This window comes from Trichosporon asahii, assembly GCF_000293215.1.
Source record: "Trichosporon asahii var. asahii CBS 2479 unplaced genomic scaffold scaffold00009, whole genome shotgun sequence".
Taxonomy (NCBI): Eukaryota; Fungi; Basidiomycota; class Tremellomycetes; order Trichosporonales; family Trichosporonaceae; genus Trichosporon; species Trichosporon asahii.
In genome coordinates, this window is record NW_014040915.1 from 98,058 (window position 1) to 124,927 (window position 26,870).

The following is a 26,870-nucleotide window of genomic DNA, read 5'->3' on the forward strand; positions in this document are numbered from 1 at the left end:
GTCGCCGGAAGTGGCAGGTCGTGGCTGTTCAGCGTTCACCGTGAGCGGCGCCTTGCAAGCGAGCGGGCGCGATCAAGTGGGCCGGACTCTGTTTGCACAGCAGTGCACGAGCTGTGTGCTCGTTGGGCATGCTCGGCGCTTGAGTCTAAGCCTCCGATACAGCACGACCGATCGCATGGAGAGCCCACCTGTCGAGCTACGAGAAGTACACGCAAGATCAACTCAAGCTTACCTGCACTTGGCGAAGCTTAACGAGAAAGGTGGACACGGTCAGGTACCCCCGGCTCTCTGTACAATCGTTCCCTGCATCTGAGAATGGATGAGACGCCGAGTCTGCCGAGACGAAAGCCCAGAGACGCCGAGATCCCGCGAAACCGGGAAGCCACTCACGTTTGTAGTTGGCAAGCAGGCCTCGTTTGCAAGCCATCTTGGGCTCAACCATGATGGCAGCGTGATCGGTCAACCTCGGACACTTGCTGATGTCAACCTGGAGAGATCACGGGCTTAAGCAAGGGGTAGGAGTCTAAGGTGCGCGGAAGCGGCTGGCTCACTCCAGTGTGATCCACTTGCGAACCGAGTACGATGCGCAGCCAGCAGTGAAATCTGGGGATAAGCTCTACACGTTTCGACGTTTCATCGCTTCGCGTTACAGTCAGCATTCGCCTCCACCTCAGCCCAGCGCTCAGCGAACGGAGCTCAAAACCTGGAGCCTGATGTCCCGGACCTCGGACCTGGAGCTTGGAGCTTGACGCTTGTTTCTCTGTCTCTGATCTCATGTTGTCCTTCTCCGTCCAGGAGATCGAGCAGGCTCCGCTTCCGGAACCCCCGTCATAGGTGACGTGTAGAAAGGAAAGCGCAGAAGAGCAAGAGACGGCATGGCGCACGTTCTCCGCGGCGACAGACCTCTGCTGTCCGCTGCATCCGGTGAACGGTGCGAGCAACCCCGCACACCACCCCGCACCGCTTAGTGCAAGGTTTGCTAGCGCGACCCGCCAGGTCAGCATGCTTCAGCTGCACCTTACCATTAACTGTGACTGGCTCCCAAGAGCATGACTGATGTGGGTGGCTGGTCGGCGTCCAAGTCGCTTGACCAACAGCCGCCTCTTTCCGGCCACATTCAGCATGGCGGAACGCCGTGCGCGTACGCCTGCGTCACCGCCAGTAAGCACTCGACCTGTTGAAACTATAGTATGCGATCGTAGCTCAGACGGCCCTTAGTACGCTCCAGTGCAATCGGCAGAAGAATGGGCTATCATCTATTGAGGCGATATCAACGGCATCGCTGCGACCAGAAGCGAGCCGCGGAAGCGCTCGCGAACCGCCTGAGAGGGTGCCCTGTCTTTGACACGGCGCGGCGGCCGGCGGTTCTGAGGAGTGCACAGGTTGCTGGCGGCCTTCAACGGCGTGCAGAATCCCTGCGGCACTGACGGCACCTGCTGCCAACTATGTCCCCGATGTATCCAGATCTGCGGATCCTGCTGACCCAGCGCCATGGGCGCTCTCACTTTCTTGTTTGCGTGGGAGCCTTGGGAGGCACGGAAGATCACGGGGTGCGTGTCGCCGCGTGCAGCCCGTAGTGTGCCGTAGCGCGATTGGAGCACGACAGGAGTGACCACGTACGACAGCAGGAACGCGAGGTCAAGAGGCGCTAGCATGCGGCACTTGTATGGATGCTGGTGTGACTACTGGAAGTCGCAGGAACGGGAGCGTTCCGCACTTCAGCTCCTACGCTAAGGGCCGTCGCCTGATAACGTCTTCTGGGAACACTCCGACGTCATCCCAGCCCTTATCCGGCGATCAGGCCAATGCATGACCCAGGATTATCCACACCCTCTGCGAACGTTCATGCACTCGCCGGCCCCGACACCCGCGACATTTCGGTCCAACACGGATCCTGAGCGGACCTGAGCAAAGCCCGAATCTCACACTCGACCAAACATCGATGGGTCCGGCTCGTCGCCGCGACCCTCATCGCTATTGAGAGAGCAGATTAGTGCTCCCATGCTCCCCTACCGTGTTCACCAGCGCGAGACCGACTATTGGTTCCAAGACATACTGGGCTGGCTTGGACCTCGGGACGGGGAGCCCTTGGCAGTTTGAGCCCATGCATGGAAGTGCTTGGAAGGACGATCGAGAATGCAGAGAACAAGTAACGCAGGGGGGAAGAGGAGCAGTTGTTGCATTTTGAAGAAACGGAATCACGCCGGCTTTGGCTATTGCTGAAAGCAGTGGCGTGGGCTGCGCACTGAGGCCCGCAAGTATGGGAGCGGGAGCGTGGTTTTGCTCTTCGGACCTGGGCTTCAGTGGTCTCCAGCAGCGTCGCAACAAAGCTTGCTGCGTTCGTCGTGCTGAACGAGAGACTCGGAGCTTTAAACACATACTCGAAACATTCATTAACCCAACATACAGAGTTGCGTGAAGCTGCCGGTCGCACAAGCCTCTCCTCGAGCTTTTGCATCAGAGCTGAGGAGGAGTATGCATTTGAAGAACTCGCAGCTTGCCCGACGTGACTACGGACCAGCTCCTCATGCACTGTGAACTCATCCAGACAGAGTCCAGGTCTGGTGTAGCATCCCGCTACACGCCAACGATCATCTCTGACAGATCCGCGTCCCGTGACTCGCGGGTTGCTACCGACAGCCGCTGCGTCGACCTGGTTCCCTGGGCAGGCTGCCTGGAGATCTCGAGGCAGTCGGGGTTGAGGGGAAAAGATGGGAGAACCCTGCGAAGCCGATAACAGTCGCGGAATGAGGAATCAGGGAAGTCGTCCGGCCAACGTTCGCAGAACCTCACTAGTAACGGCAGGGCAAATTTCGCTGGAATCATCCTGCATGCCGTGATCATTCGAACCCGCAGCTGGCAGCTGGTACGCGTGCTGCCGCAATCCGGCTCTCATTCCAGGATCATGGTTATCCTCAAACGCGCAAGGCACGTAGAGCTTAAAACAGATGCTTGCTCGCTTGCAACCACATTCCAGGACAACCACCTTGCGCGGCTATCGGCCTGCCCGCGTGTTCGTCCCAGCGGACAACGCCCACTGAGGCTTCCACTTCTGTCTCCTCTTACGCATGGGAACAAGGCGATGCAACGTTCAAAACATCGTGTTCTGTCGGAATAATCAGCTCTGCTTGTAACAGGCTACCAGACTCGAGTCTCGGAGCCTTAGACTCCACCTTAAACCTTACAATCGTTATACATAACCCAGCAGACACCTAGCAGTGACTCCGGGACAACCTTGTGATGGTGATCGATACGGCCCAGACTGTGTTCGACGTCTGTGCACTTGCTTGGACTCCTTGACCAGGCTGGTCATGTTACAGAGTCAAAAGTCAGTCCGCCTCGATGACCGCTCTGACGACAGCGGCCGACGTCAGTCGACTACTCGGAGCTTTTCGTCAGGTCTCGCTGTGCCAGATTGCACAATGACACGAAGTCTGCAACAGCGATTCTTGCCACGGGAAGAAGCAAAGCTGTCTCTGGAGAAGGCGGCCTACGTTGCTTCGAAATAACCGCCAGCATGACACGCACCGAGCCCGGTGAGCCTCATCTGCGGACACTTCATGGTACACTTTTGCATTCTTCCTAGCTCATATCGAATTCAACGCACGCAAAGTTGGCAACCAGGCGGGATCCGTCTCGGGTACAGAAGCAGTAAGAGGGTAATTGCAGGTGGAGGGGGGCTGCAGGGTGCGTGCACGTCCATCAGCGCCACGGAACGGGATGTATCTCCGCATGATGTGAGCAGAGCCCGAGACCTCGACGGCCGAGTAGTGATCGTCGTCGATGGACGATGGACGTCCGCAAGCCGCCGTCCTTGCTGTCCACGAGGTATCCATTCCTACAATTGTTTGACAGGTGGGAAGCCTCCGAGATGATGCATGTTCAAATTCAGCGATTTGGGAGAGGGTTCTAAGAGGGTTCCGGCACGAAGCAATTCATGTGCCGGCGGATAGGTGCAGGGTCTGGGACGGCCGTCGTCGAGCCGACGGAGCAACGAGGGATCGTCACCCCCCGCTTTCCCTCAGTTCGCAAAGCAGATGCCGTATGGAGATGTATGGAGATAATCGCAGTCCATCAGCACCCAGACCCACAGAAGTGACAGCCGGTTTTGGCGGCTGATTTTCCTGTTTACGTGTCTGTCAAGCGCAATGATCCATCGCCGAGTTGGTGATCTTGGGTTTCTCGGTTGCAAAAGTATCGTCAAGCCTGTTGACGTACCTGTCATGGACCCTGGCTTTGCTGGCAGACGTGAGCGGCACGGACATCCAGCAATCCTGAGTGATGCGGTACTGCGGACAAATCTGCATCCAAGACAGCGTAAAGGACTGGAAGCAGTGGTGGGAGCCGAAGGAGTACGACCTCGTTTTGTAGTGTGCATTGATGAGAGACAAGTTATCCCCCGAAGAGGGTCGAGTATGCGCGCTGCAGACCGCCGGAGGGATTGCCAGGAATCACGGTGGTAACGTAACTCAGGAGACTTTCAGTAGGATGATGAAACGTGTTATACCACCCGGCGTAGCCGTGGGACCAACGGAAAGGACAGAATCCGGCCTTAACGTTTGCTCTGATGCGTCTCCGCATTTGGCTCAGAGCTTCACCACTCAGAGTTGTCGACGAAACATGAGTGGAGTGAGAGGTCGTGCATGCCTCTTCCACTTAAGAAGCACTCTGTCACCTCGCACGCCAATGTATCTAGGCAGCTCGGAACGATACCCTGCAGAGCTCTATGAAGCGGTCACAGATCGCCGATGTCGAGACGGACATGGTCATTTCAGCGATCCTCGTTGCCATGTCCAGCCTGCTTTACGGTTCTGGACAAGCCATAAGCAATCAGTGTCAAGCAATGTCAAGCCATGTTGTTACGACTCAGAAGCCCCTTAGCAAGTACGCACTTCAATGCTCCCACAGTACACGTTTGCCGAAGGAGCAATCATTCCACAGGTGCCATGACCAGTCTCTAACATTTCAGCTGGCAACTAAATGCACGAAGTTGCAAAGCATAGGCTGCAACCATTCAGTCAGTGCAGGGTGCGCTGTTCCGCTGTCCGCCACCATCCCTCATCCGCGAGCCGCTGTGAACCGCAGCCGCTACCCGGGCAATAGTGTTACAAGAGTACGCCATACTCGAGTCCGGCATACCACATGTAAATCATGGCAGGGTGTGATCCCTTTATTTGCTCGGTGTCTGGTCCGTCGGGTCCTCGACACGCGATCCTAGTCACCAACGTTTCCCAGTCCTATCTTATTTGCCTATCCTGCGGACACTGCAAGCACTGATATGCAAGCAAACAGGTTGACAGATGACAGTCAAGCAGTGGGCGGGCCGTAATGGTTTAAGGGATGTCGGACGTCGGGCAACAGGAAGGACGGTTTCCCTGAGACGACTAAGCTTGATGGGGAGTATTTTCAGATGGGAAGCGGTCCATAGCCAAGCAATCGCAGCAGGCGAGAAGCTACGGAGCTGCGACCCCGAGTACGGTTGGAGCCTTGGAAACAAGGACAGTGCCGGTGGAGTATGCACTACCATGCTTGGGACAATCAGGCAAGTTACTCAGGTATCAGACGTACCGGGAGGGTCGGACGCGCATGTGCTCAATACGGCATAGGAACGGCTGGCCACGTAAAACGAGTAACTCTCCTTGACCAAGGCGTATTCGATGCTTATGCGACCCTTGGCGGCGTGGTGTGTCCTGGGCGATCCTGCTCGTGCGTGTCTCAGCGGAGTATGACCAAGGCCGCTTTGTACGCAATCAGCATTGCATGTAGCTCGCCCCGCAGAACCCTCTTCTTAATCCAGGATCGGAGTGGTTCCCGTGTCCTACGAAAACGTTATCACGCTCTTTGCCAGGGTTGCCAGGGTGCCTGAATTTTAGTGTCGAGTTTCAGACTTGGCAGAGAAACAGAACAACACCACGGGCAGCCTACAGGGCTACGGGCCAGAGCCTGCCGCTCGCCCTTCAGCGGCCACTGCAACTAGCACCACACACTAGCGGTCCGAAATGACCTCGACCAGCCCTACGACCCGTACCAGCACGACGTCCCGTAAGACGGCAGCGGCCAGGAGAGCCAGCGGCCACCTCCAGCCTGTGTCTCTTGCGCATTCTGCGCTTCTTGCCAACGTCTCCTGGATCTGCCCGCTTCCTTGGTCCTCTCCGCTGTGTTCTTCGATATATACCCAGTGATGCCATTCTCTCAACCATTGTCCCTGCCCCTTGCTGTGCGTGCGATCGTCGCCGACTCTCTCGTGCTCCTCATTGTTATAATACCACTCGACGACCGCCGCCTACACTCCTTCGACTGCCACCCTCATTGTTTCTTCCCTCTCCCATCGATTGTTCGACTGCGCGGTGCCTCGACATAAGACCACTTCCCCTTCCCACCACCCTCCCCCACCCGCCTGCTCTCTACCTCCCTTCCATCGCCTCTCTCCAAAAGACCTAGTTGCCCCAGATGGCAGCCGAGGTATCCTCCGTCGACCCGAGTGCGGTCCTTGCGTCCATCACTGAGGCGGCTCAGACCTCACTCAACTCCAAGCAGCAGTCCCACTCAACTCCAAGCAGCAGTCCAGTGAGTTAGGCATGGCTGTTTGAAGTTGTTATGGTTGGCTAATGTGTCAGGTATGCTGAAGTCAATCTCCAAGTCGATTTCATCGTCACTCAAGTCTGTTTCGAAGGCCGCAGCCGATACCGCCCACACCACTGTGACTGACCACGTTTTGAATACCGTCAACGTGACAAACATCGTGAACGCCTCCCCGACAATGTCTTCGCAGTCGCTGCCACCGACCCCGGCCACCATCACTGTTACACAAACGCCGTCATCTGTGGTATCATCGCTGGTTAACACCGCGGCCGTTGGAGGTAAGCTGGTTTCCATATCCGCCAATCTCGATCATCCGCATTAGCCAGAGTCTACCACTAACCAACTGTAGTTGCCTCCATCGCCGCAGCCAGCCTTAACGCTTCGAGCACTGTTTCCACCATTACCTCCCCCACCCCCCTCCCTACTGTCGGGTCCTCCACCCAGAGCGCCCCGAATGCGACCGACACCTGGACTTTAGCACCGCACGACTTCGTATTTGGCTACATTCATGCGCACGAGGCGCACGGAAAGTGAGTTTTGCCCCGTCGGTGCGATCACTCCGACGATATTCTTAGAATGCGCCAGGACCAGCGCTAACGTCAGCCACCCTAAGTACCGCTATGCGCACTTGTGGTGGATCATTATCGGCGGGTTGACTTGTGTGTACGCTATCTGCCACCATCTGAACTTCTCGGGGGGTTCGATCGGATCATGGTGGAACAAGTGGGGGATCCGGCGACACACGTTCCGCATTGGAAGACTCTACAGCCACGTGCTCCCCTCGAACAACATGCTGGTCATTATGTTCATTGTGGCGTTCACTACCCTCTGCCTGGCTCTCCTGGGCCCGGATCACCTCGCGAGCGACATCCCTGTATGGAACTTCGTCAAGCGGGACTCACCGGACGCTCTGCAGACACTGGTGACGTGGACGGTCGAGAAGGACTGGTGGACTGTTGGCAACCGTTTCGGCATGATGGTGTTCTGCTGCCTGCCGTTCCTCATTATTCTCGCCCTTAAGGCGCCGCCGTTCGCTATCCTTTCTCTGCCCTTCTTCACTCACGTCCACTGGGACAAGATTGGTACCTTCCACCGTGCTGGTGGCTGGTTCGTCTACTTCATGGTCACGATCCACGTGTATACCTGGACTGTTCAGCTGTTCAAGAACACATACCACGGTGTTCCGATGTGGAAGGCGATGTTGACTACGGATCGGTTCCGCTTTGGGATCACGGCCTACTGCATGTGGACCCTTGCGATGGTCACTTCCATCAAGTGGGTCCGCAACCGCTACTACGGTCTGTTCTACTGGGTCCATGTCATCTGCATGATCGGAGGTATCATCTGCGCCATGTGTCACCACTCGATCATCTGGTACTACGCCGGCATCGCCCTGATCTTCTGGGCTGGCGACAAGTTCTGCCGGTTCATCCGTTATATGTACATCAACGGATTCCCCTCGCGGGCTGCACCGGTGCCTCACAAGGCCGACCTCGACGGAACCATTGCTCACCTTGACTACGTCGAGAAGGCACTCAGCTTCTACAGCTCCGAGAGCTCCAGCGACGTTTCCGCTCTCCCTCCTCCAGGAACCAACCTTCTCATTGTTCCCAGGCCCCCTCCCATCCCGGCAGGATACGCCCAGGCGCAGCTGCTGCCGTCGCGTACTGTGCGACTCACTATCCGTACTGCGCGACCCATGGTTCATGGCCCTGGCCAGAGTGTTCTCCTGACCCTCCCGGACATCACCCGATGGCGCTCCCACCCCTTCACCGTCTCCAGCAACGACCCGTACGAGATCGTCCTCATCATCAAGGCTCGCAACGGTACGACTCGCAAGCTCTACGACTATGTCCGTGAGCAGTATGAGAAGACCATGGTGCCCGACCGCAACTCGCGCCGCATGTCGATCATTCCCGAGGCGAAGCCGGTCCACATCCGCGCTCGCATCGAGGGACCCATGGGCTCCGCTGGTCGCGTTGCCTGGACCGACTACACCAATGTCCTCATGGTTTGCGGCGGTTCCGGTGTTACGTTCGGCCTCGCCATGATCGACTATCTGTCGTCAGTCATGTCCGAGCGCGGTTTCCTGGGCAAGACAAAGAGGCTGCGTTTCGTCTGGATCGTGCGTGAATACGCCGAGATCACCTGGGCCGCGTCCGCGCTGCGTCGTTTCTCCAACCGCCTTGACGAGTCGCAGCTCCAGATCGACATCTACGTCACTGGAGGTGCGACCAGCGCTCCCATCAAGAACCGTACGCCTCTCAGCAGCCGCCCTGGCTCTTCGGGCCATGGCGACGAGACCACCGTAGAGGAGCTGAGCCCTCCCTCAGCCGATCGCTATGTCGTTAGGAACGACAGCGCCGACAGCCTCTACTCGCAGTATGAGGGCACCGGCACCCGTGCTCCTCAGCGTGGATACTATGACGGTGAGGACCCCGAGACTGGTCTCGCCTATGACCAGGTCATCGGCCTCACGAACTTTGAGGGTGAGGAGGACCAGGATGACCCGAACGCGGACGAGCTGTCTCGTAAGCTCGCCGCCGAGGGACGTGTCCGTCGTGCCCGCTCGCGCAAGATGAAGCAGATGCAGCGCAACATGCAGCTCCAGCCTCCTGGATCCGAGAAGCCTCCTCTCTCGCCTCTTCGCGAGAAGGCCCCGCTGTCGCCTGCCCTTCCGAAGTCGCCGCACTCGCCGCGCGACAACAGTCTCGACCGGCAGCGCAGCCCGCGCAACGGCCCGTTCATCCCTCCGCGCTCCGAGGCACGCCGCTCGGGCACGGAGCAGGACTCGAAGCTCGCCGAAATCCTGACGACGGACTCGCCGCAGCCTGCGGAGCACATGCGCTCAGAGAGTGTCTCGTCCTGCGGTACGGCGTACGACCGCTACGAGCCCTTCCGCAAGACGTCCATCGAGAGCGTCGCGCCGTCGATTTACGATGTCGAGATGGCGCGTTCGAACGCCGTCTCGCTCTGCTCGCGCACGGGCTCCATGGTCCAGCTCGAGGACACCAAGGACGGCCAGAAGCACCGCTGTTCCGGTTGCGGTCGTCATGGCGCCGAGAAGCTCTGGATCGACGAGGGCGACTACGCTGCCGCCCACATTCTGTCCGAGAACGCGCATATCGGCCGTCCCAAGCTGGCGTCCATTGTTCAGGAGGAGCTCGAGCGCGCCGAGGGAGCTACCATCATCGGCAACTGTGGCCCCGTCCTCCTCAACACCTCCCTCAGGAACATCGTCAGCAAGAGCATCGACGCCGTTGCCATCGCTCGCGGAGACCGCCGCGGTCACGTCACCATCTACTCGGAGGACTTCGAGATGTAATCGCCTTTCGGTCTTCCTTATTTCGTCATCAACTCAATTCTCCGGGAATCTTGGAATGGACACTCTTTTCGCTTTTTCGCCCCCCACTACACCACACACAGTCAAACACAACACCAACACCTATCCCCACGGGATCAGTTCTCTTGCCTTTCTTCCAACACAATAGACAACACACACACTCGCTTTGGTAGAACACCAACTTACATGTATTATAGGGTGCTTCATGCAACATACGTTGATCGTATTTTCCATGCTAGTTGTGCTTTCGTGCATGCATAATCTGCATTGTCGCAACCCTGTCTGCGGATCAGTACGAGCCTTCGCATCAACAGAGCTCATTCCTATGAGATGTGCCGCACGGACAGTCAAGCAGCACAAAGAACGTCATCCAATGCTGTGGTGCGACGTTGCAATACGTCAGATCGAAAGGGTCAGTAGCAAGCGCAGGCGGACATACAAGGTTGGCAAGAGGTGAGATGAAGCCGCGTGGTGGTGAGACGCAAAACAAATGGCGAGTGGAGAGGTGTAGGAAGCCCGTGCCAGGAGTGACCGTTTCGAAGCGATGTGGAGGAAGGGTGGAGGGAGGGCGATAGCAGACCGTGTGTGCTGGCAGGGGAGCCGAAACGGCAGTGCTCGCTGGTTTTCCAGGTTCTTGGCAGAGACAATGCTAAGAGATACGAATGTGCGATGCAGCTCTAACAGACTTAAGTACAATGGTGCCCTCAGGAGGCCACGAAGGCGTGCAGTGCTCGACACCATGTAGGTGTTATCGTGCTGTAGGATAGTGCGGCACAGAGTTCATCGCATGCTACTTCGAGCACTGTGACTGGCCCGGCCAACGGCGTACACTCTCAGCTGAGTAAGCAGCAAGTGAATGCGCTGTCGCAAGTCTGCGAGCTTACCCGCCCCCCGCTGCATTCGTAAACGGACGCCATGGGGAAGCAGTGGAGATAGCTTATCACTGGTTGGGCTCAGGGGGAGCAGAGACGGTCCGCTTCCATCGGCAGCTCACGCACCGTGCACAATGAGCGCTAACAGACTCCCGCCGTTCCTTGCCCGTTGCCTTGTCCACAGGGGGATCGCCGTCAGTGCATGTGTGCTAGAGGCTGAGAAGTATAAGAGGATGAATGGGTTGGAGTTTCCCACTTCGTATTTCGGGTTCTCGCCATCAAACGCGACCTGCTACAGTGGTTGGGCACGCAATGCATTGCCACGCCTCTGCTTGACCGGTAAGTGTTAGGGTAAGCGCGACTGTGTATTCGCAGGGTCTTCCGAATGAGGAATGTCGTGCGGTTGTCAGCGACCATAAAGGCGAGGCTCGATCCTGTCACAAGTACTCCCAGCGAGTGTGGGTACGGTGAGTGAAGAGGACCAGACAGTGGTGTTCGTAGAGAGTTTAACTTGGCCAGGGGACTTCTTGGCGCTTGTCCACGACCTGCCACCCGGGAAGTTCTCCGACTCCTGAGCGCTACTCTACGCAACGGGCGTGTTGTTTACAGACCACCAACGTGGGACTAGCCATGATGGCGGGGCCCTTCGGGACTGCGGGAACGGTTTCGGCAGGGGAAGATCTGGGTAGACGACGAGCGGAGCCCGTTCAAGCATCTCCCAGGGGTCGCCGGGTCGGTCGTGGTTAGGGTTCATCGATCATGGCTTTCGCGCGCTCTACCAGTGCAGCCTTCTAGACTTTGCCATAATCAGCAAGCGATCCACCAGATATTGCCCGCCGCCGAGCGTCCGAGTCTATCACGGAATTGCCGAAGGAAGCTCTGGCTCAACAGATCAAGTGACATCAGCAAGCGCAAGGCACAGGCGCTCCAGATCAACCTCCCTACCGCATTCTCCCACTTCTTCTACTCGTCTGATCAGTCTTTGCCGGACGCTGCGAATTTCCTCCATCATCACAAGCTCAGAACTCTGAGTCGCCGTGGCGGTGATCATGTGCCTCAGCTCCGCAATGCCCCTCGACACCGTCCCCCAAGGTGAAGCCGATCCTCCGAGCGACTAGGGTGTGCGAAGCCCAGCATCGGTCCGGGATCTAATGACCATATGGCTAACCGGGGTAAGCCACCGACCTTCATGATTAACGGCAGCACAGCCGAAGCTGACGACGAGTGACCACAATGATCCCTCTGCTATCGCGCCTCCTTGATACTCAGACGACTGCCTTCCAGGCGCACACGAGGCACGCGCCGCAATCAGAGTTGCTCCGAGGTATGCGAGGCCCGTCCATCGCAACTTTTGCCGATCACGTTCTCAGGGGCGGCCGGCGAGAGCGAGATGTCAAGCGCGACCGTCTCAGTACCTTACATGTCGAGCCTCTGGCTGGGTACATCGTGGTAGTGCGTACCTCTCATCTAGCTAACTCTCCAACAGTTCCGATGTTCTGGAGCAAACCCTCCCACTTCCTGTCCTCATCTGTGTGTCAGCTTCAGCTTGGTTGAGAGGGACCGCTGTATTCCTGCGATGGCTGTCAGATACTGTAGCTGGGCATACCTTGCACGCCAGGGCTCCGGCGTAGCGGCCGCTCTTGGATGGTGGCCCAGCTCCGGAGCAATAACTCCGCCCTGTGGTCCGGGATCAGACTAGAGACCCGAAGTCGCACGCCGACGTGCGACGAGCAAATGGCTAAGCATGATATAAATAAGAGACCTCAGTCGATGGAAGCTTCGCCGTTTCGCTGCGCAACCCAACTCAACCCCCCATTCGCACTCTCGTATACTGCTTCCAGGAACTAACACTATGCTCTCACTCCTCGCCAAGCTCGCATTGCTGGCCGTTGTCGCCACGGCTGCATCGCCGCCCAAACCTCTGCCCTCTGGCGCACTGACGCCCAAGTTCGTTGCGCAGATCCATGCCGCCGGCAGCCGCCGCAAGTGCATCCATGTCGCTGGTAACATCGAGAATGGCACCCCGCTCCAGGTGTAAGTAGCGCACATCCACGCTCGCATGCTGACAGGAAAGCGGCGACTGCGTGGGCGGTGGCTTTGGAAACCCGCCCTTCGAGATCAACGGCGGGCTGACCGAGATCCGCGTCGCGGGCTCCAACTACTGCGTTGACGTGGGCAACGCACCCCTCAACAACGGCAACCAAGTCAAGATCTGGAACTGCCACGGCGGGTACCAGCAGCAGTTCGACTACACGCGTGACGGCCGTATTCGCGTGCACGGACAGAACATCTGTCTCGACGTCACCGACGGTAAGCTCGAGAACGGCAACCCGATTCAGATCTACTCCTGCGGTGACCTCGACAACGACAACCAATGGTTCCCAGCGGAGAACGTGGTCCAGCCCCGGAAGTAGGCTTGCCGAGGTAGCGTTAGTCATCAGAAGAAGAACATTCCTTAGTCAGCTAGTCAGAACAATAGCCGGCATGTATACAGAGTAACAGCCGTGACCACGCATGTCCCGGGTTAGTCCGAGTCATAATCCCATACAACAGTTTACGATTACCTAGACATCCATCCGCCGTCGACGACGACGCACTCGCCACAGATCCAGTCTGAGGCGGGCGAGGAAAGGAAGACGATGACACCGTCAAAGTCCTTGGGCTTGCCCCAGCGGTTGGCGGGGATGCGTTCCAGAATCTGCCTCGAGCGGGTCTGATCCGCGATGAGCTGCTCGTTCATGTCCGTGTCGATGTAGCCGGGGGCGATGGCGTTGACGTTAATGCCCTTTCCAGCCCAGTTGTTCGAGAAAGCTTTGTTGAGACCGAGAACCCCGTGCTTGGCCGCAGCGTACGCGGGGACGTTGAGACCGCCCTGGAAGGAGATGACCGACGCGATGCTGATGATCTTGCCGTTACCGCGCTTGCCGTCCTTGCGGGTCTCGAGCATGTGCTTACCGACGTCGCGCGTGATTGTGAAGACGGCATTGAGGTTGACCTGCATAACCTCTGCGTAGTCATCTTCTGGGAAGTCCTCGGCGGGGTGTCGGCGCTGAATGCCGCCGCAGTTCACAAGGATGTCGATAATGCGGCCCGACGAGACGATGCCAGGAACGAGCTTCTTCACGGCCTCCGCATCCGCGAGGTCGCAGACCGCGATCTCGGCCTTCCCACCCTTGCCGTCAACGCCTCCCTCGGACTTGATCTTGTCCAGCGTCGTCGTGTTCGTGTTGTTGCGCTGGACGAGGATGAGGTCGGCGCCGGCCCTCGAGAGCGCGAGCGCCATGTCGGCGCCGATACCGCGGGTCGCGCCCGTGAAACTGCCTCGTCAGCTCGGGCACAACCTCTAGACTCACAGAGCGGTCTTTCCAGAGAGTCCGAAGAGTTGCTCAACGAAGGACATGATGGATGAGGCGATGGTGGGAAGGAAGTGGGCACCAAAACCCGCTATATTAGTACGCCTGGCATGCGAGTTCCCGGCTGTCCGGCAACCGGCCCGGTGAGCCGGAACCGGTTCATCCGGCAAGTCACGGCATCTGATCGGCACTTCGGTTGACAGAATCATCCACGAAACAAGAACTCGTATCTTGTTCCCCACAGCTACCTTTCATGACGGATACATGGCCCTTGCAGCCCCAAAGCAGCCTGGGTATTGGAGAAATCTGGGGCAACTGACGTCCTTCTTTGCCACTTTTTCGTAGCGGCTGCTTGCGGCCGATAACCAGGCCACGTACCTCTTTCCTTCGGCGGCAGTTGTTGGCTATCGTAGACGTCTTCTATATCGCTTTGGAGAACATGGGGAAATATCTGAATGCTCGCAATAGCCCAGTAGGGAGCTGAACTATCATCAACACAGAGGCGACTCGCCCGCCAAGTTGAGGAGTTGGAAGCCCTCACCCGCAGTCTACGGCCTGTCAGGGTAACAACCACACCCTGCTCTCGATCCTTTTGTCTTCCTTTCGTCTGGCACAGATGCAGGCTCCAAAAAGCTTCCTGTCGGAGAATCGAACTCCGATCTCCCGCGATCACAGTGACAAGCGAGCATACTAGCCGTTATACGAACAGGAAAGAAGGTGTTCGCAAGACGCTGCGACGGGCTCGTTGCCGCGCTGCAAGTCAGATTACGTAACACGTAGGCATGGATTAGGGGAGTATTGGGGTGAGAATGCCGAACACGTCTGTGATCAGGGCTTTAGTTGACTCCGACGTCCATTGACGGGGTTGAAGCCCTTCCTGCGTCATATCAAGCGCCAAGAAGTCCTAGAAACACACTGCTGCGGCCAGCGAAGGGCGGGTCGAAGTCTCCCAGATGGACTTGGCCAGGTGGTGCCTTCTCGTCAGCCTTTTCGTGAACCAGGCATCCGAAATGGCCTCGGAAGCTTACACAATCCTGTCGCATAATTGCTACTCAGAGGAGGAGACTTGATCATGATACTCCGAGTTCAACTAGAGCTTTGTTCAATGCACCGAGCCGAGATTGCGGTTGCGTGCTTGTGATAATACGAAAGTGCTCTCCGATACCTCGCACAGGGGAGGCTTGGTCACAATACTGCGAAGCAGTCGGTACCTCAAGCTCATTCACCTGACCCGAAACCTCGTGCTCTTTTGGTTCAGTGAAGCAGCAATCAAGTCTCTTCAGGTCTGAGAAATATGAGCTTGTTCGATGTCACCGCTCTGCAATCCTTACACTGTCGGCTCGAAGCCCCAAATTTCGGAGGCGAGCTCTGCGTGGTTATTCTAGTGGTCAGCGTTGGAGTCTCCTCGAACTCGACCGCACCTGCTGTCCTCTCTGCATTGCACTGAACGCCTGCAATAACGCGTGTCGTTTGTAAGCACGATAGAACTGTGATGACGAAGCAGATCCTGCCAGAGACTCTGGTGCAGCGGAATCTGTTGACAGATTCGCCCTGAGCTCGATCGATATCGAGGAGCTGTGCCGGGGAGCCATTTGACAGGATCCTCTGTTGCGTTCCAAGAAAGGTAGTCAGCTGTCCCTTACCTTGTCACCGGAATTCCTTGCCCCTCAGCATCTCGCGCCTTCACGTTCGGGCATTCCAAAGGGTATTGTCACGCAACTGGTTGATAGGAAAGTAGATATAAGGTTTAAGACAGAATTGATGGGTGCCTGAATGAACGGATTATTTTCTGATGTTATCAGGCTCCGCATTCCGCTGTTCTCAGCGCAGAAGCGCAGCGACGGGGCTCCGATCCCGCGCAGCCTTCCTCGGCTTCGACACATCCTGCACATGGCTACACAGACTTATTCGATCGCGTGAAAGTGTAGGGGACAGGCTAGGGAAGAGAATATGCGAGCTACCAAGACCGAGCAGGCAGCTCCGCAGCCGTCAAAACCGTTAGGGGTGGCCGGATGATCTGGGCAATCTAAACCATCCACAGTACTAGTCCAAGGTGTGAACGTCTCACCTATAAATGCGTAACGGGAGCCAGTGTTAAGAGTAGTCGACACACCTCGCCATGTCCGAAGCAAACAGCATCTCCGGAAACTACTTTGACGCCGATAAAGGCGAGTGGGTAAAGCGCCCGGCGCGCGAGCCTCCCTTCGTGCTCTACTTCGGTCTTCCATTGGTCAGTAGCTTGCTCCCAGTCTTCTGCCTCAGGTTTCTGATCATGTTTGCAGGTTGATCGCTGGCTCAATGAGAACGACGTAGCCAAGCTCGCGGACAAGTACAAACTCGGGGGCAATGTAGACAAGGTTGCCACCGGGAAGAACTTCACTGTTGGACAATGGGGCGTCGATGAGTAAGTCTCCCCTCTTGTTTGAGGCTGAGTGTAGCTTCGCAAAAGATGTAGTCAGCAGCAGCAACCGCGATTTCGACATCGGAGGAGAAATGCAGATCGCCGCCCAAGCCACTGCCGTAAGTGTTGAAACCTCGGCGTCCGCCTGACTTCAGCACGTTCTGAAAACGAAGGGCTCTGTTGCCGTGTTTGGGGCTCTGGGAGGTGACCAAGCAGGAGACATGTGCCTGGAGGCCATGAAGGATGGGGGCATCAAAAGTCTGTACATGGTTTTGTCAGGGGAAGGGGAATTGGGCACCGGGTTCCGCCTTATCTATGACTCGACCGACTCCTCTACTGGCCTGGCCACGAGTTGTCGCTACACCGTCCCTCGCGCAGGCGCACATGTCAAGCCCTCCAACCTCAAGATGGCAAATATCGAAGCTGCCGTCGCCAAGACCACCTGGCTGTACCTCGACAGCGGGAGCCTGTACGCAAGCTCGGACACCGCCGTAGCTCTTGCCGAGCGCATCACCAATGACGGCATGCACGTCGTGTTCAATCTGTCCCTCGCCGACACCACTCAGGAGCAAGACTTCGGTGTTTTCCGACTGGTTCAGATGGCTGACGTTATTATCCTGAACGAGGAGACGGCCAAACGCTGCGACGAGAATCATCGTGGAACTGGGAACCGCGACTGGCTGAAGGGTGCAACAACCATTTCTGAGACCCCGCCACTCGGCCCTGAGAAGAACGAGAAGTACAAGCCGGACGTTGTTAAATGGGTGGTGGTGACTCGGGGAGACAAGGACATTACTATTATAGAAGGACATCCCAACAACAAAAGCAAGGCCAAGGTCTCCAGCGTCAAGGTCAAACCTGTTGAACCGTCCGAGGGCAGCCACAGTCGAGGAGTTGGAGACATCTTCGCTGGAGGTCTCGTCGGCGGCCTTGCGGAGGGCCAATCCGTTGAAGATGCGGTCTCGACCGGCATTAAGCTGGCTGCGTACAGCTTGACACAGGAGGGTCCCCAGCTGCCTGCTCAGAGTTCCTAGGTACGGGGTAGTATGTCTTAAGTAGTGTCAATGAAGACTTGAAGTGGAATGCTTAACTCGTAATTGAAAATAGCGGAAAACCGAAACTACCGTGTCCAAGTGAGACCAGGGCCGCGCTAAGGTGCGGACAGCGAGCGGCGAGACATACATTGTCTGTCGAGTGTATTCGGCGATTGATGAGCATCGTCGAGGCACACTCAGCTCTCACTCTCCTGGTCAATGTGATACGGTGCCGGAAACAGCGCCAGGCACATATCGCTGGAACGAGGTAATACAAAAACGCGCAGAAGCCAGGATTGAAGGCCTGTCTCGCGATCATCATGACAAGCGAGCATACTAGCCGTTATACGAACAGGAAGACAGTTGTTCATCGGGTGCTGCGACGGGCTCGGCGCCGCGGCAGTCGACACAGTTACGTAAGATAATGAAGAGGACTGGGGGAGTATCCGGTTGTGACGTGGAACTTCACGGCAGAACATGGCCTTTGTTGGTGATTTTAACGGCCTGTTGGGATTGATTTTGAGTTACCCTAATGCGAGGGCGAAGAGCTCCTCAGGACAGACACTCTACCAATCAGGGGAACCACTTGCGTTGTCATTGCGGCACGATTAGTAGCCAGTCAAGTGCTCCTCGTAGTCAACCACCAATCTTGCAGTAAGCACTCTCGATAGCATCTAGGTCCTGACGCGTACACATGTGGACGTCGCAAGAGGCCGGCAGTGGCGAGTGACGGCCGCGAGCTGAGCATGCTTGGGCGCTACAGTCCATTTTCACAACGAGAGTGGGCTGTGCAACTCCCAGGGCTGCACAGTTGTCAAATTGCTGGGTTTACGTACCAGACCCAGATGCTGCTTCGCAGGTTCGGAGGAGTAACTTAAGCGGCCTTCCACATTTATATAGCGGTGCGTAGATCAAACTTGTCCGCACTCCATCTGTGACATCCGTCGATTGAACTGCGGATCCCTTGAGCTTGGGCTACCGCAATTTGAACCTGCATTCAGTGCGCTACTCTTGCGTGCAACGGTGTTTCCCACCAGTGCATGCACCCATTCAGCGCTCTATGTGGCTATATCAGCCCATCATAGACTAGGGAGGCGGATTTGCAAACATCAACAGGTAGCCCTGAGCTCGACCGAAGTCGGCGACAAGGCTGTGCGAGGTGTGCAATTCCGATGTACTTCGTTCCTATATCCTCGTGCATAAGGTTGACAACACCTCTTAGATAGTGCACTAGCGCTATGCCGTTCGAGACATCCCGGCCGAAGAGCTGTCACGCCGCGGGCTGATAGGCTATTGAGTATAAAGTTCAAGACATGACTGAATAGGTTCCTGACCATTGCGGACTAGCTCGTGATGTCATTCGACTCACACCTTGGTCGAACTTGCGACAGACCGCCGCTTCCTCTCGATCATCCTCGGCTTCTGCACATCTTACACTATGCGCAAACTTATTCGATCGTGTGAAACCGCACCCAAGGAAAGAGAGCCCATATTCTATTCGTTCTTCTCCCGGTGACAGACCGTTGGCCACGAAGGCTGAAAGGCTGAGAACGCAGCTCTGAAGGCAGTTTAGGCCGCTAAGGCGGTTGGTGTGAGTGGGCAGTCGTATCATGCACGATCTCAGTGTCAGAGAGTGATACATATATAAGCAATGCTTAAGCTTCAAGAGACGTAGTGGACCCAACTCAGTATGTCCAGACCTGAAAGCACCATCGACTACTACTATAACGCTAAAGGCGAATGGGTAAAGCGCCCGGAGCGTGAGCCTCCATTCGTATTGTACTTCGGGCTGCCACTGGTGGGTAGTTGTGGCGAGATCATCGGGCTAACTCTGTGTCCAGGTTGATCGATGGTTTGACCCGGACAACTTGCCCAGTTGTGAATTCAAGTACGATCTGGGGGGCAACGTCAACAAAGTCGCTACTGCCGACTCCAAGTTCGGGAACAGGGACGGAAGCTTTGACACGTGCGTTTTCTCTGATCGACGTGGTTAGCTAACTATAGCCTCTTAGACGACGTTCTCAAGGGACGTGAAGATCAATTCGAGGTTGGAGGGGAAATGCAGATCGCAGCTCTCGCTTCGGCGGTGAGTCACCCGTCCTGCATCATTTGGCTGACTTCAGTTCGTTTTGCGAGAGCCAGGCTCCGTTGCAGTACTCGGTGCAGTGGGAGGAGACAAGGCTGGAGAAGCTTGCATCCAAACTCTGAAAGAAGGAGGGGTCGCAGCTCAGTACAAGAAAATTGCAGGTGAGGGCACTGGTTTCCGCGTCACGTATGACACGGACGACTCAATGTTCGGCAAGTTCCTAAGCACCCGCTTCGTCGTGCCCCGAGCGGCAAGTCGTTACACAGTAGGCGACCTGAAGCAAAAGGACAGTGAAGGAGCCATTGCGAGAACCACATGGCTATATCTGGACAGTGGAAGCTTGTACGCCGACTCGACGACGGCAGTGCAGCTCGCCGAGCGCGTTGCGAAGGATGGAATGCGCATCATCTTCAACATGTCCCTTCCTGAAACCTTCGAAGACCATGAGACTGATGCCCGCCGCCTGATAGCCCTGTCCAATGTCGTCGTCATGAACGCAAATGTGGCTGAACGCTGCGACGCGAGCACCAACGACGAAGAGAATCGTGACTGGAAGAAGGGCGCAACAGCAATCGCCGATAGTCCACCTCACCAGCCATCGACGACTCAGTCCCAGCCCGAGCAGCAGCCAAACTTTGTGAGATGGGTGGTGGTGACACGCGGAGAGGATGGCTATGCTCTCATCGAAGGACACCCCGGCAACAAGAGCCAGACGAAGGTCTCCTCTGTTCCCATCGATCCCGTTGACTGGCGGAAGTGGCAACATGAACGATCGCACGACAGGCGTGGTGTCGGTGACCTCTTCGCGGGCGGCTTGGTTGCAGCGCTTGCCAAAGGCTACCCCATTCAAATGGCTGCTTCATGTGGCCACGCCCTGGCTGCCTACAGCTTGACCCAGAAGGGCCCGAAACTGCCTCCCAAAACCTCAGCTACGTATCAGTTTTGAGATCTATAGTGATATGAATGCGACACAGCGTGGTAAGAGCCTTCCGCAGATGGATCAAACTTCGACCACGCGATGGTTACGTGTGATAAGTAGGCACGTGGCTCAACAACACTCTCCTATTGAGAACAGCGCGGCAGAAGCCGAAGCCGTTCACTTCCAATGCGGTGCTCTAGGGACATCGCTCCCCCGCTCCCACAAACTTGATCAGCGGGCATGTTCGTGGAGGACGTTAGTCCCGGCGCAGTATGCTAAATCAGCGATAGAGTTTGAGAGGTAAATTGTGCCGTTCCTGTCGTGGCTCGTTGATGAGTCACCTGGCGTGAAGAAGGCCTTCGCAAGCATTCCAGGCAAGCCTCATGCGGCTGGCGCGAATCACAGTCCGCTGGCTTGACATTGGCGTCCTCCACATCGAACTTCAGCTTAGCCTTTCCTCAGGCTCCGTACGGTGCTTGAAAGCGCTGGGCGAGCAATGCTCTTTAGGGCTATCTTCGAAAATGAACGCCGAGGAATGCCACCAAGGAACCTTACGCCAACACAGGGCTTTTGGCAGAGATGGGCCGATGATTTCGCACCTCACGTTCCCTTTGGCCCCTAAGAACTGATGCTCGATCACACTAACCGAAACGCACGATCTTGCTGGTCTCCCTCCCTTGCACCGAATGTTTCGTTGCCCCTGAGCACTTGCCGGGTGGCTCGGACAGGTCCTGCGCCGACGACCCGTGACCTCGGACAGCAGCGCTAATCCTCGCTGAGGAGGGTCTTCGGTTGCCTCTATGCACCTCATTGCATAGCGCGTCACGCTTGAATGATTTCTTCCGCCAAGGACACACTACTGAAGTTTCGTCGCGGATGCGCGTGGGGTCACAGCCAGGATCGGTCCACTGAGCTCCGTCCTCATGGGAAGTGGAGTTTGCGAGGGGTGCGGTTCTGGGGTTCGGACTCTGAGCTGTCCACGTCGCCCCTCACACAACTCGTTGAGTTCCTGCGCAGGCTCCTTGTGCATTCCTCACGGAACGTGCCAATGACTCCGCTGACCGACAGCGTATTCAGTTTAGAGTTTCCAGAAAGAATGCTGTCGTGCCTGGAACCTACCCTTGGCATGGAGAAGCGCCGTGGCTTGATCCCCGAGATTGCAGCTGCAAATGTGAAGGCCATGCTGGTGGACTGAGCTTCGGAGTGCACCCTTTGACCTTCGCTGCGATGAAAGGTGTTCGTGCACCTCGGCGTGCTCAAGCTGGAAAGAAGGCTGGGGATGTAATGCCTCGCCGCCCAGGGCTACCGCGTCACAAGCTTTGCCCCTTTGCCCTTGGGGTCACTCGCCAAGACCCTCTGAGATATAAAGCGACGCATAGCTTGACATTGCACGACCTAACGTATACCAAGCAATATGGAGGATCAGCACCACGGAAGACCTATCAGCGATGAGATTGCGGTGTACCCGAATGTCGACGAGAAGGAGTGGACGCTCGACAACTTCTACTACAACCGCGAGCGTCGAACTTGGATCAGACGCCCTAAGAGGGACCCTCACATTGTGTTCTTCGGACTGCCACTGGTATGCAACGCCCCCCAATCATGCTCTGACAACCCAGGTTGATCGCGGGTGGAATCCCAAGTACTCGAGGATGTATGAGGCCCGCTACAACCTGCGCGGGAACACGAACAAAGTTGCGACAAAGGAGTACAACGAAATCAAGTTCACTCATTGCGACTTCAATACGTAAGTAGTCGAGTGCTCTCTTTGGTCAGAGTTGACGTTAGCTTCATGGACGATGTTCTCAAGGACCGCGAGAGGAAGTGCAAACTCGGCGGCGAGATTCAGTTCGCCGCCATTGCCGCGCAGGTTAGTCATTCCTGCAGGCCCGGTCGCGTGGGGCTAAAGACAGCACGTCATGGAGAAGCCAGACTCGACTGTGGTCATCGGTTCGATCGGTGACGACTACGCAGGAACGGTGTGCCTGGATGGTATGAAGAAGAACAACGTCAAGACGATCTATAAGACAATCAAGAAAGAGCAGACCGGCTTCCGCGTGCTCTGGAACGACTTCAACTTCAACACCGGCGAACCCGAATCTTGCCGTTGGACGGTGCCGCTGGCTGGTGCTAAATGGAATTACGAGTGGCTGAAGGAGCCAGAGGTTGAGGCGGAGGCAGCCAAGATGAGTTGGCTTTACATTGATGCCGGAAGCATCTATGCGCACCTGGGTGTCGCAAGGACACTCGCAGAGCGAGCCGACAACGAAGGCCAGGGCGTCGTTTTCAACTTCTGCATGACAGACCTCGCCAGAATCAGGGAGTACTATGCTTTCCAACCCCTGTGCAAGGCAGCCCACGTCGTCATCATGAACAAGGACCAGGCTGAATGCATCGAGCGTGAGTGGGGCTCGGGGAAGGCAGACTGGGAGAAGGGAATTCGCCACATCGGAAGGCTGTACCCGAAGCGCGTCGAGCACATGATGCTCCCCCTTCCCAACGGCGACTCGTTGGTGAAGTATGTGATCGTCACACGCGGCTCGGAGGATATCGCCATTTGCAAGTTTAGTCCTCTCCTCGAAGATTGCCAGGCGAAGATCACCTACGTTAAGACCCCGCCCGCCGAGAAGCCTGAATACTGGGAGCATATGCCCAGAGACCGCCGGGGCGTCGGGGAGCTCTTCGCCGGGGGTCTTGTGGCTGGTCTCGCGAAGGGTCAATCGATCGAGGAGGCCGTGGCCACAGGTCACAAACTTGCTGCATACAGTTTGAACTATATGGGGCCAGTGTTGCCAGGGCAAGAGGAGGAGTATGAGGACGACGAGTTTTGAAGAGCTATCAAATGAGAAATAAGTATTTGGTGAATGCAGAGGTGAAGTGTTGCGATGCCGCGATAACAACGCAACGTTCATTGCAGCAATCGTACCAAGCCGACAAGGAGGGGGACAACGAGCAGCGTTTACAGCTCGAACTTCGGAAGAGGCTTAGAGCCTTCAGTACCGCACTTGCAGATGCAAACGGAAGCCGAAGGGGGGGGCGCGGGGACCGTCATGGTCGTGACAACGGTACGCTCGACCGTGGTAGTGGAAGCAGTGACACTAGGACACTGAGAGGCGGATGTAGTAGGGGTGGCAGAGGTAGTAGGAGCGGTCGAGGTGCTAGGGGTGGCAGAGGTGGTGGGCACGACCGTAGGCTGAGGGCCTTGACCAGGGGTAACCTTGAGGCCGACTTGGTATTGGCAGGCGTCTCTGGAGGCGCCGCTCGGGTTGACTGTAAGGGTGACGTCCTGCCCAGCCTGAGCGAAGGCCTCAACGGTCCCGGAGGCGTTCGAGCCGTTAACCTTGATCTCCTTGCGCTCGCCTGTAGACTTGTTCTCGTAGACCACAGTGAGCTGCACAGGATTGTTCTTCGAGGTGAGGCCGACCCCAAAGGTCAGCTTCTCATTCTTCTCAGCCTTGTAGGTGTAGACCGCCTGGGCGTTCGTCGAGCATAGACCGATGGAGGTGACGTCGTTCTTGAGAACACCACCGGGGTTCTCGATGGTCGTGCCGCCACACTTGCCGTCGTCCCCGGTGAGACCGTTCTTGAGGACCTGGTCCACGAAGGCTTGAAGGTTGCTGGCGTTGCGGACGATGGAGACGGTACCGCCAGTGGAGATGATGCTTTCAGTCATGGCCGCGTCGATGTAATTCTTGTCGCCACCGATCTTGAACAAGCCGAGCCACGGATTGCCGGACTCCGAGTCGAGGCGCACGAAGGAGACGCGCACGCCCTTAGCCTTGGCTTCCCTGAGTGCGCTCTGCATAGCGTCTTTGTTGCCTTGGGTGTCCTCACCGTCCGTGAAAAGGACAATCGCGGAGTGACCCGACAGCTGGTCTGCGCTCAGGTTCTGCAGATTCTGCATGGCGAGGCGCATACCATCACCAACGTTGGTGCCGCCCTTCAGGTTGTCTCTGAGCGATTCAATAGCGCCGGAGGCCGCGGTGGGGTCGCTGAAGTCGAGAACTTGCCAGGCATCCCAGGCAAACCCGACAACAGCCACGCTGTCAGCCTCGAGGTTGTTGGGAGACGCCTCTGTCTTAGAGGTGAGGGACTGGACGATCTGCTTGGCACCTTCGAGGCGGAAGTTGCGATCATCGGTCCACTGGTTCGACGTCGACTGATCGATAACGAGGCCGACGTGGCGAGCAGCGGGGTTACACTTCTGTGTGGCAGCACTAGCAAGAGCTGCCAGAAGAGAGAGGGCAATGGCGAACTTCATTGTACAGTTGTAGGGTGATAGTAAGTGTGAAGGAGCGTGGGTGTTTGATCTGAAGAGTCGAAGAAGAGAAGGTGAGCGAAGACCTGTTCGGTATCCTCTCTGCCTTCTTATAAGTAGCGTAGAGCCAGCATCTCACCCCTATCGTCAGCTGTCTCTGAGTAGTGGAAATAACCACTCAACGGGCCCTGCGGAGGTAGACTGACAACGAGAGCGCCAGGGGGGACGGGATGCCCAGCTGCAGCCTCGGTCCGGGGCTCAAACCACCCGCTTCCGTTGCACTCCAGGAACAGCCGTTGCAAATGCTAGTGATAGCCAGCCGAAGACTCGAAGTGCAAACTGAAGCTTGAATGCACAGCATCGCTGGACGAAGAGGAAGCGTCGGAGCGCAGCCGCAGACATCTATCAGTGAAGTGTTTGGAACAGTCGCGTGTTCCATTCCAGAGAACCGGAGCTGAAATCGAGTCCCGCGAAGACGGGAGAGGTTTGATCGCGATCCGTGTTTGCTGATGACATGCGCGGGGTGGAGATGTGCAGAGAAAGGTTGAGAGGAAGTGTTCGAAGTCAAAGTCTCTTCTTCTCGGCTCCGCACATTTCTGGCCCCGGATTCGATGCTCGGTTATCCTGATACTCAACAGCCTCGGTAACCAATGCGAGACGGAGGCGGTCCGGGCAAGCGGAAGCGTTTCATCTGAACTCCCTCCCTTTCTCTCTCCCCTCCACGAAACGCTACTGCCTTGTCTCCATTGTTGCAGCTTCATTGATCCGTCTGGTCACGCACGTCGAAACTGTCCTCCCGACTACCTCGGCTGCATCGACAACCCAGAAGTCGAACATGTTCCACCACCCCCATGTTTGCATATTCGGCCTAGGAATTCGAGGGATCCAGAGCCGGACTGAGGGAGCTGTCGCCGCGGGCTCTGCAAGCTGACATCCCTTGCCCCTTCACTGTCTCCCTGGGAGGGGCTCAATGCGGGACTCTCGTCGATCTTACGTCGTTCGCTGCGGATAAGGCTGTTGTTCGTACCGAGTCGCGGGTGACCATGGCTGTCCCGTCACACCACGCGGTCGACCTAGTGCAGTCACACTGACCCCTGTCGTAGCGACTGACAGCGCAGGAACAGCAGGAACAGGCCATCCCGGCTGGCCCGGCTGCCGCTGCTGGATATCTCTTCACAAATGCATCCAGTGCAAAAGCGGATCTAGACATTGATAAGGGCATGGCAGTTGTAACTGCACATGGAGCTGATGTCGATGCACGCGGAAACGGCGGCCTGGAAGTCGAGCGCGCTCTGCTCTATCCCCAGATTAGCTCACACCTCAGGTTTGACGACGTACCGTGGAAGGCGTAGGTCCTGAGACAGACGAGGAGTGATGCCTGGCACGCAGCCATGCACGCGGCCCACTGCGGCATGTCACACTTGGTCAGGGTCGGCAGAAGGGTGAGTGCGAGGAGAAGGAAGACGGGGCTGGTGCTCTTCATTGTGTCGGTTCGGCTTCGAGAATGGTGGCGAAGGCTGGAGGTACGGCGTCAAGGTGAGTTGAACGCTGATGCTGTCGACGATGCTAGTTAAGAAGCACAAAGCGGTTGTGCTTGAATAGGACGCCTGGCGTAGTAGTCATCGCCTCCTCTGCCCAGCAGGTCGTGTGCGGAGTGTCCTCCGTGTGAAGACGGCCCAGACAGCTCGCACCGACGCGCCTTTGCTAACCGATCCATGGGAACTGACACACAGGTGCGAGACTCGGCTGCGCGTTGCTCCGGCTGCTCACTACAGGCGTGCTGCTTCTACGGTGACTGCCCGGCATTGCTGCGATGTCGATGACGAGGCGCTGGTATGGCTGCATCGTAGTATGGAGAGAGCTACAGTTCAACACCGGAGTCGGCCGGGGTGTCATTCCCGATCCATGGCCCCTGTGCGGCGCTGTCGAGCTCGACACCCTCGCCCATGGCAGGAGGATAAGGGCACACGAGCACACTTTCGAGGGTGCCACGAGGGCGCTGCTTGTTCTTCAAGCACTCCT

General features: G+C 56.8%; 9 protein-coding genes and 1 non-coding gene across 10 annotated transcripts; 6 read left to right on the forward strand and 4 right to left on the reverse strand.

Moving 5' to 3' along the window:
* Positions 1-28: 28 nt before the first annotated feature.
* On the reverse strand, positions 29-776 carry A1Q1_06834 (uncharacterized protein; the record flags this gene model as incomplete). Its single annotated transcript, XM_014327083.1, has 4 exons — positions 29-145; positions 233-333; positions 391-487; positions 552-776. The coding sequence occupies 4 exons, from the start codon at positions 774-776 to the stop codon at positions 29-31; spliced, it is 540 nt and encodes a 179-aa protein (XP_014182558.1).
* A 5,674-nt stretch (positions 777-6,450) lies between these two features.
* Positions 6,451-9,907, forward strand: A1Q1_06835 (uncharacterized protein; the record flags this gene model as incomplete). Its single annotated transcript, XM_014327084.1, has 4 exons — positions 6,451-6,567; positions 6,641-6,860; positions 6,932-7,112; positions 7,168-9,907. 4 exons carry the CDS (start codon positions 6,451-6,453, stop codon positions 9,905-9,907), a joined length of 3,258 nt encoding a protein of 1,085 aa, XP_014182559.1.
* Positions 9,908-12,030: 2,123 nt separating this feature from the next.
* On the forward strand, positions 12,031-12,428 carry A1Q1_06836 (uncharacterized protein; the record flags this gene model as incomplete). The annotated part of the gene is made up of 2 exons (XM_014327085.1): positions 12,031-12,236; positions 12,284-12,428. 2 exons carry the CDS (start codon positions 12,031-12,033, stop codon positions 12,426-12,428), a joined length of 351 nt encoding a protein of 116 aa, XP_014182560.1.
* A 221-nt stretch (positions 12,429-12,649) lies between these two features.
* On the forward strand, positions 12,650-13,211 carry A1Q1_06837 (20 kDa protein having G-X-X-X-Q-X-W; the record flags this gene model as incomplete). Its single annotated transcript, XM_014327086.1, has 2 exons — positions 12,650-12,831; positions 12,872-13,211. The coding sequence occupies 2 exons, from the start codon at positions 12,650-12,652 to the stop codon at positions 13,209-13,211; spliced, it is 522 nt and encodes a 173-aa protein (XP_014182561.1).
* A 146-nt stretch (positions 13,212-13,357) lies between these two features.
* Positions 13,358-14,080, reverse strand: A1Q1_06838 (LSDR protein; the record flags this gene model as incomplete). The annotated part of the gene is made up of 1 exon (XM_014327087.1): positions 13,358-14,080. The coding sequence occupies one exon, from the start codon at positions 14,078-14,080 to the stop codon at positions 13,358-13,360; it is 723 nt and encodes a 240-aa protein (XP_014182562.1).
* A 703-nt stretch (positions 14,081-14,783) lies between these two features.
* A1Q1_t206 lies at positions 14,784-14,862 on the reverse strand. The gene has a single exon. It is a non-coding gene; the product is annotated as a tRNA-Asp (tRNA).
* Positions 14,863-16,269: 1,407 nt separating this feature from the next.
* Positions 16,270-17,585, forward strand: A1Q1_06839 (Adenosine kinase, required for the utilization of S-adenosylmethionine (AdoMet); the record flags this gene model as incomplete). The annotated part of the gene is made up of 4 exons (XM_014327088.1): positions 16,270-16,380; positions 16,433-16,554; positions 16,613-16,670; positions 16,725-17,585. 4 exons carry the CDS (start codon positions 16,270-16,272, stop codon positions 17,583-17,585), a joined length of 1,152 nt encoding a protein of 383 aa, XP_014182563.1.
* Positions 17,586-19,275: 1,690 nt separating this feature from the next.
* Positions 19,276-20,617, forward strand: A1Q1_06840 (Ado1p; the record flags this gene model as incomplete). Its single annotated transcript, XM_014327089.1, has 4 exons — positions 19,276-19,383; positions 19,427-19,551; positions 19,590-19,671; positions 19,724-20,617. The coding sequence occupies 4 exons, from the start codon at positions 19,276-19,278 to the stop codon at positions 20,615-20,617; spliced, it is 1,209 nt and encodes a 402-aa protein (XP_014182564.1).
* A 1,387-nt stretch (positions 20,618-22,004) lies between these two features.
* Positions 22,005-23,421, forward strand: A1Q1_06841 (adenosine kinase; the record flags this gene model as incomplete). Its single annotated transcript, XM_014327090.1, has 4 exons — positions 22,005-22,172; positions 22,234-22,337; positions 22,379-22,460; positions 22,519-23,421. 4 exons carry the CDS (start codon positions 22,005-22,007, stop codon positions 23,419-23,421), a joined length of 1,257 nt encoding a protein of 418 aa, XP_014182565.1.
* Positions 23,422-23,549: 128 nt separating this feature from the next.
* Positions 23,550-24,851, reverse strand: A1Q1_06842 (uncharacterized protein; the record flags this gene model as incomplete). The annotated part of the gene is made up of 1 exon (XM_014327091.1): positions 23,550-24,851. One exon carries the CDS (start codon positions 24,849-24,851, stop codon positions 23,550-23,552), a length of 1,302 nt encoding a protein of 433 aa, XP_014182566.1.
* Positions 24,852-26,870: the final 2,019 nt, after the last annotated feature.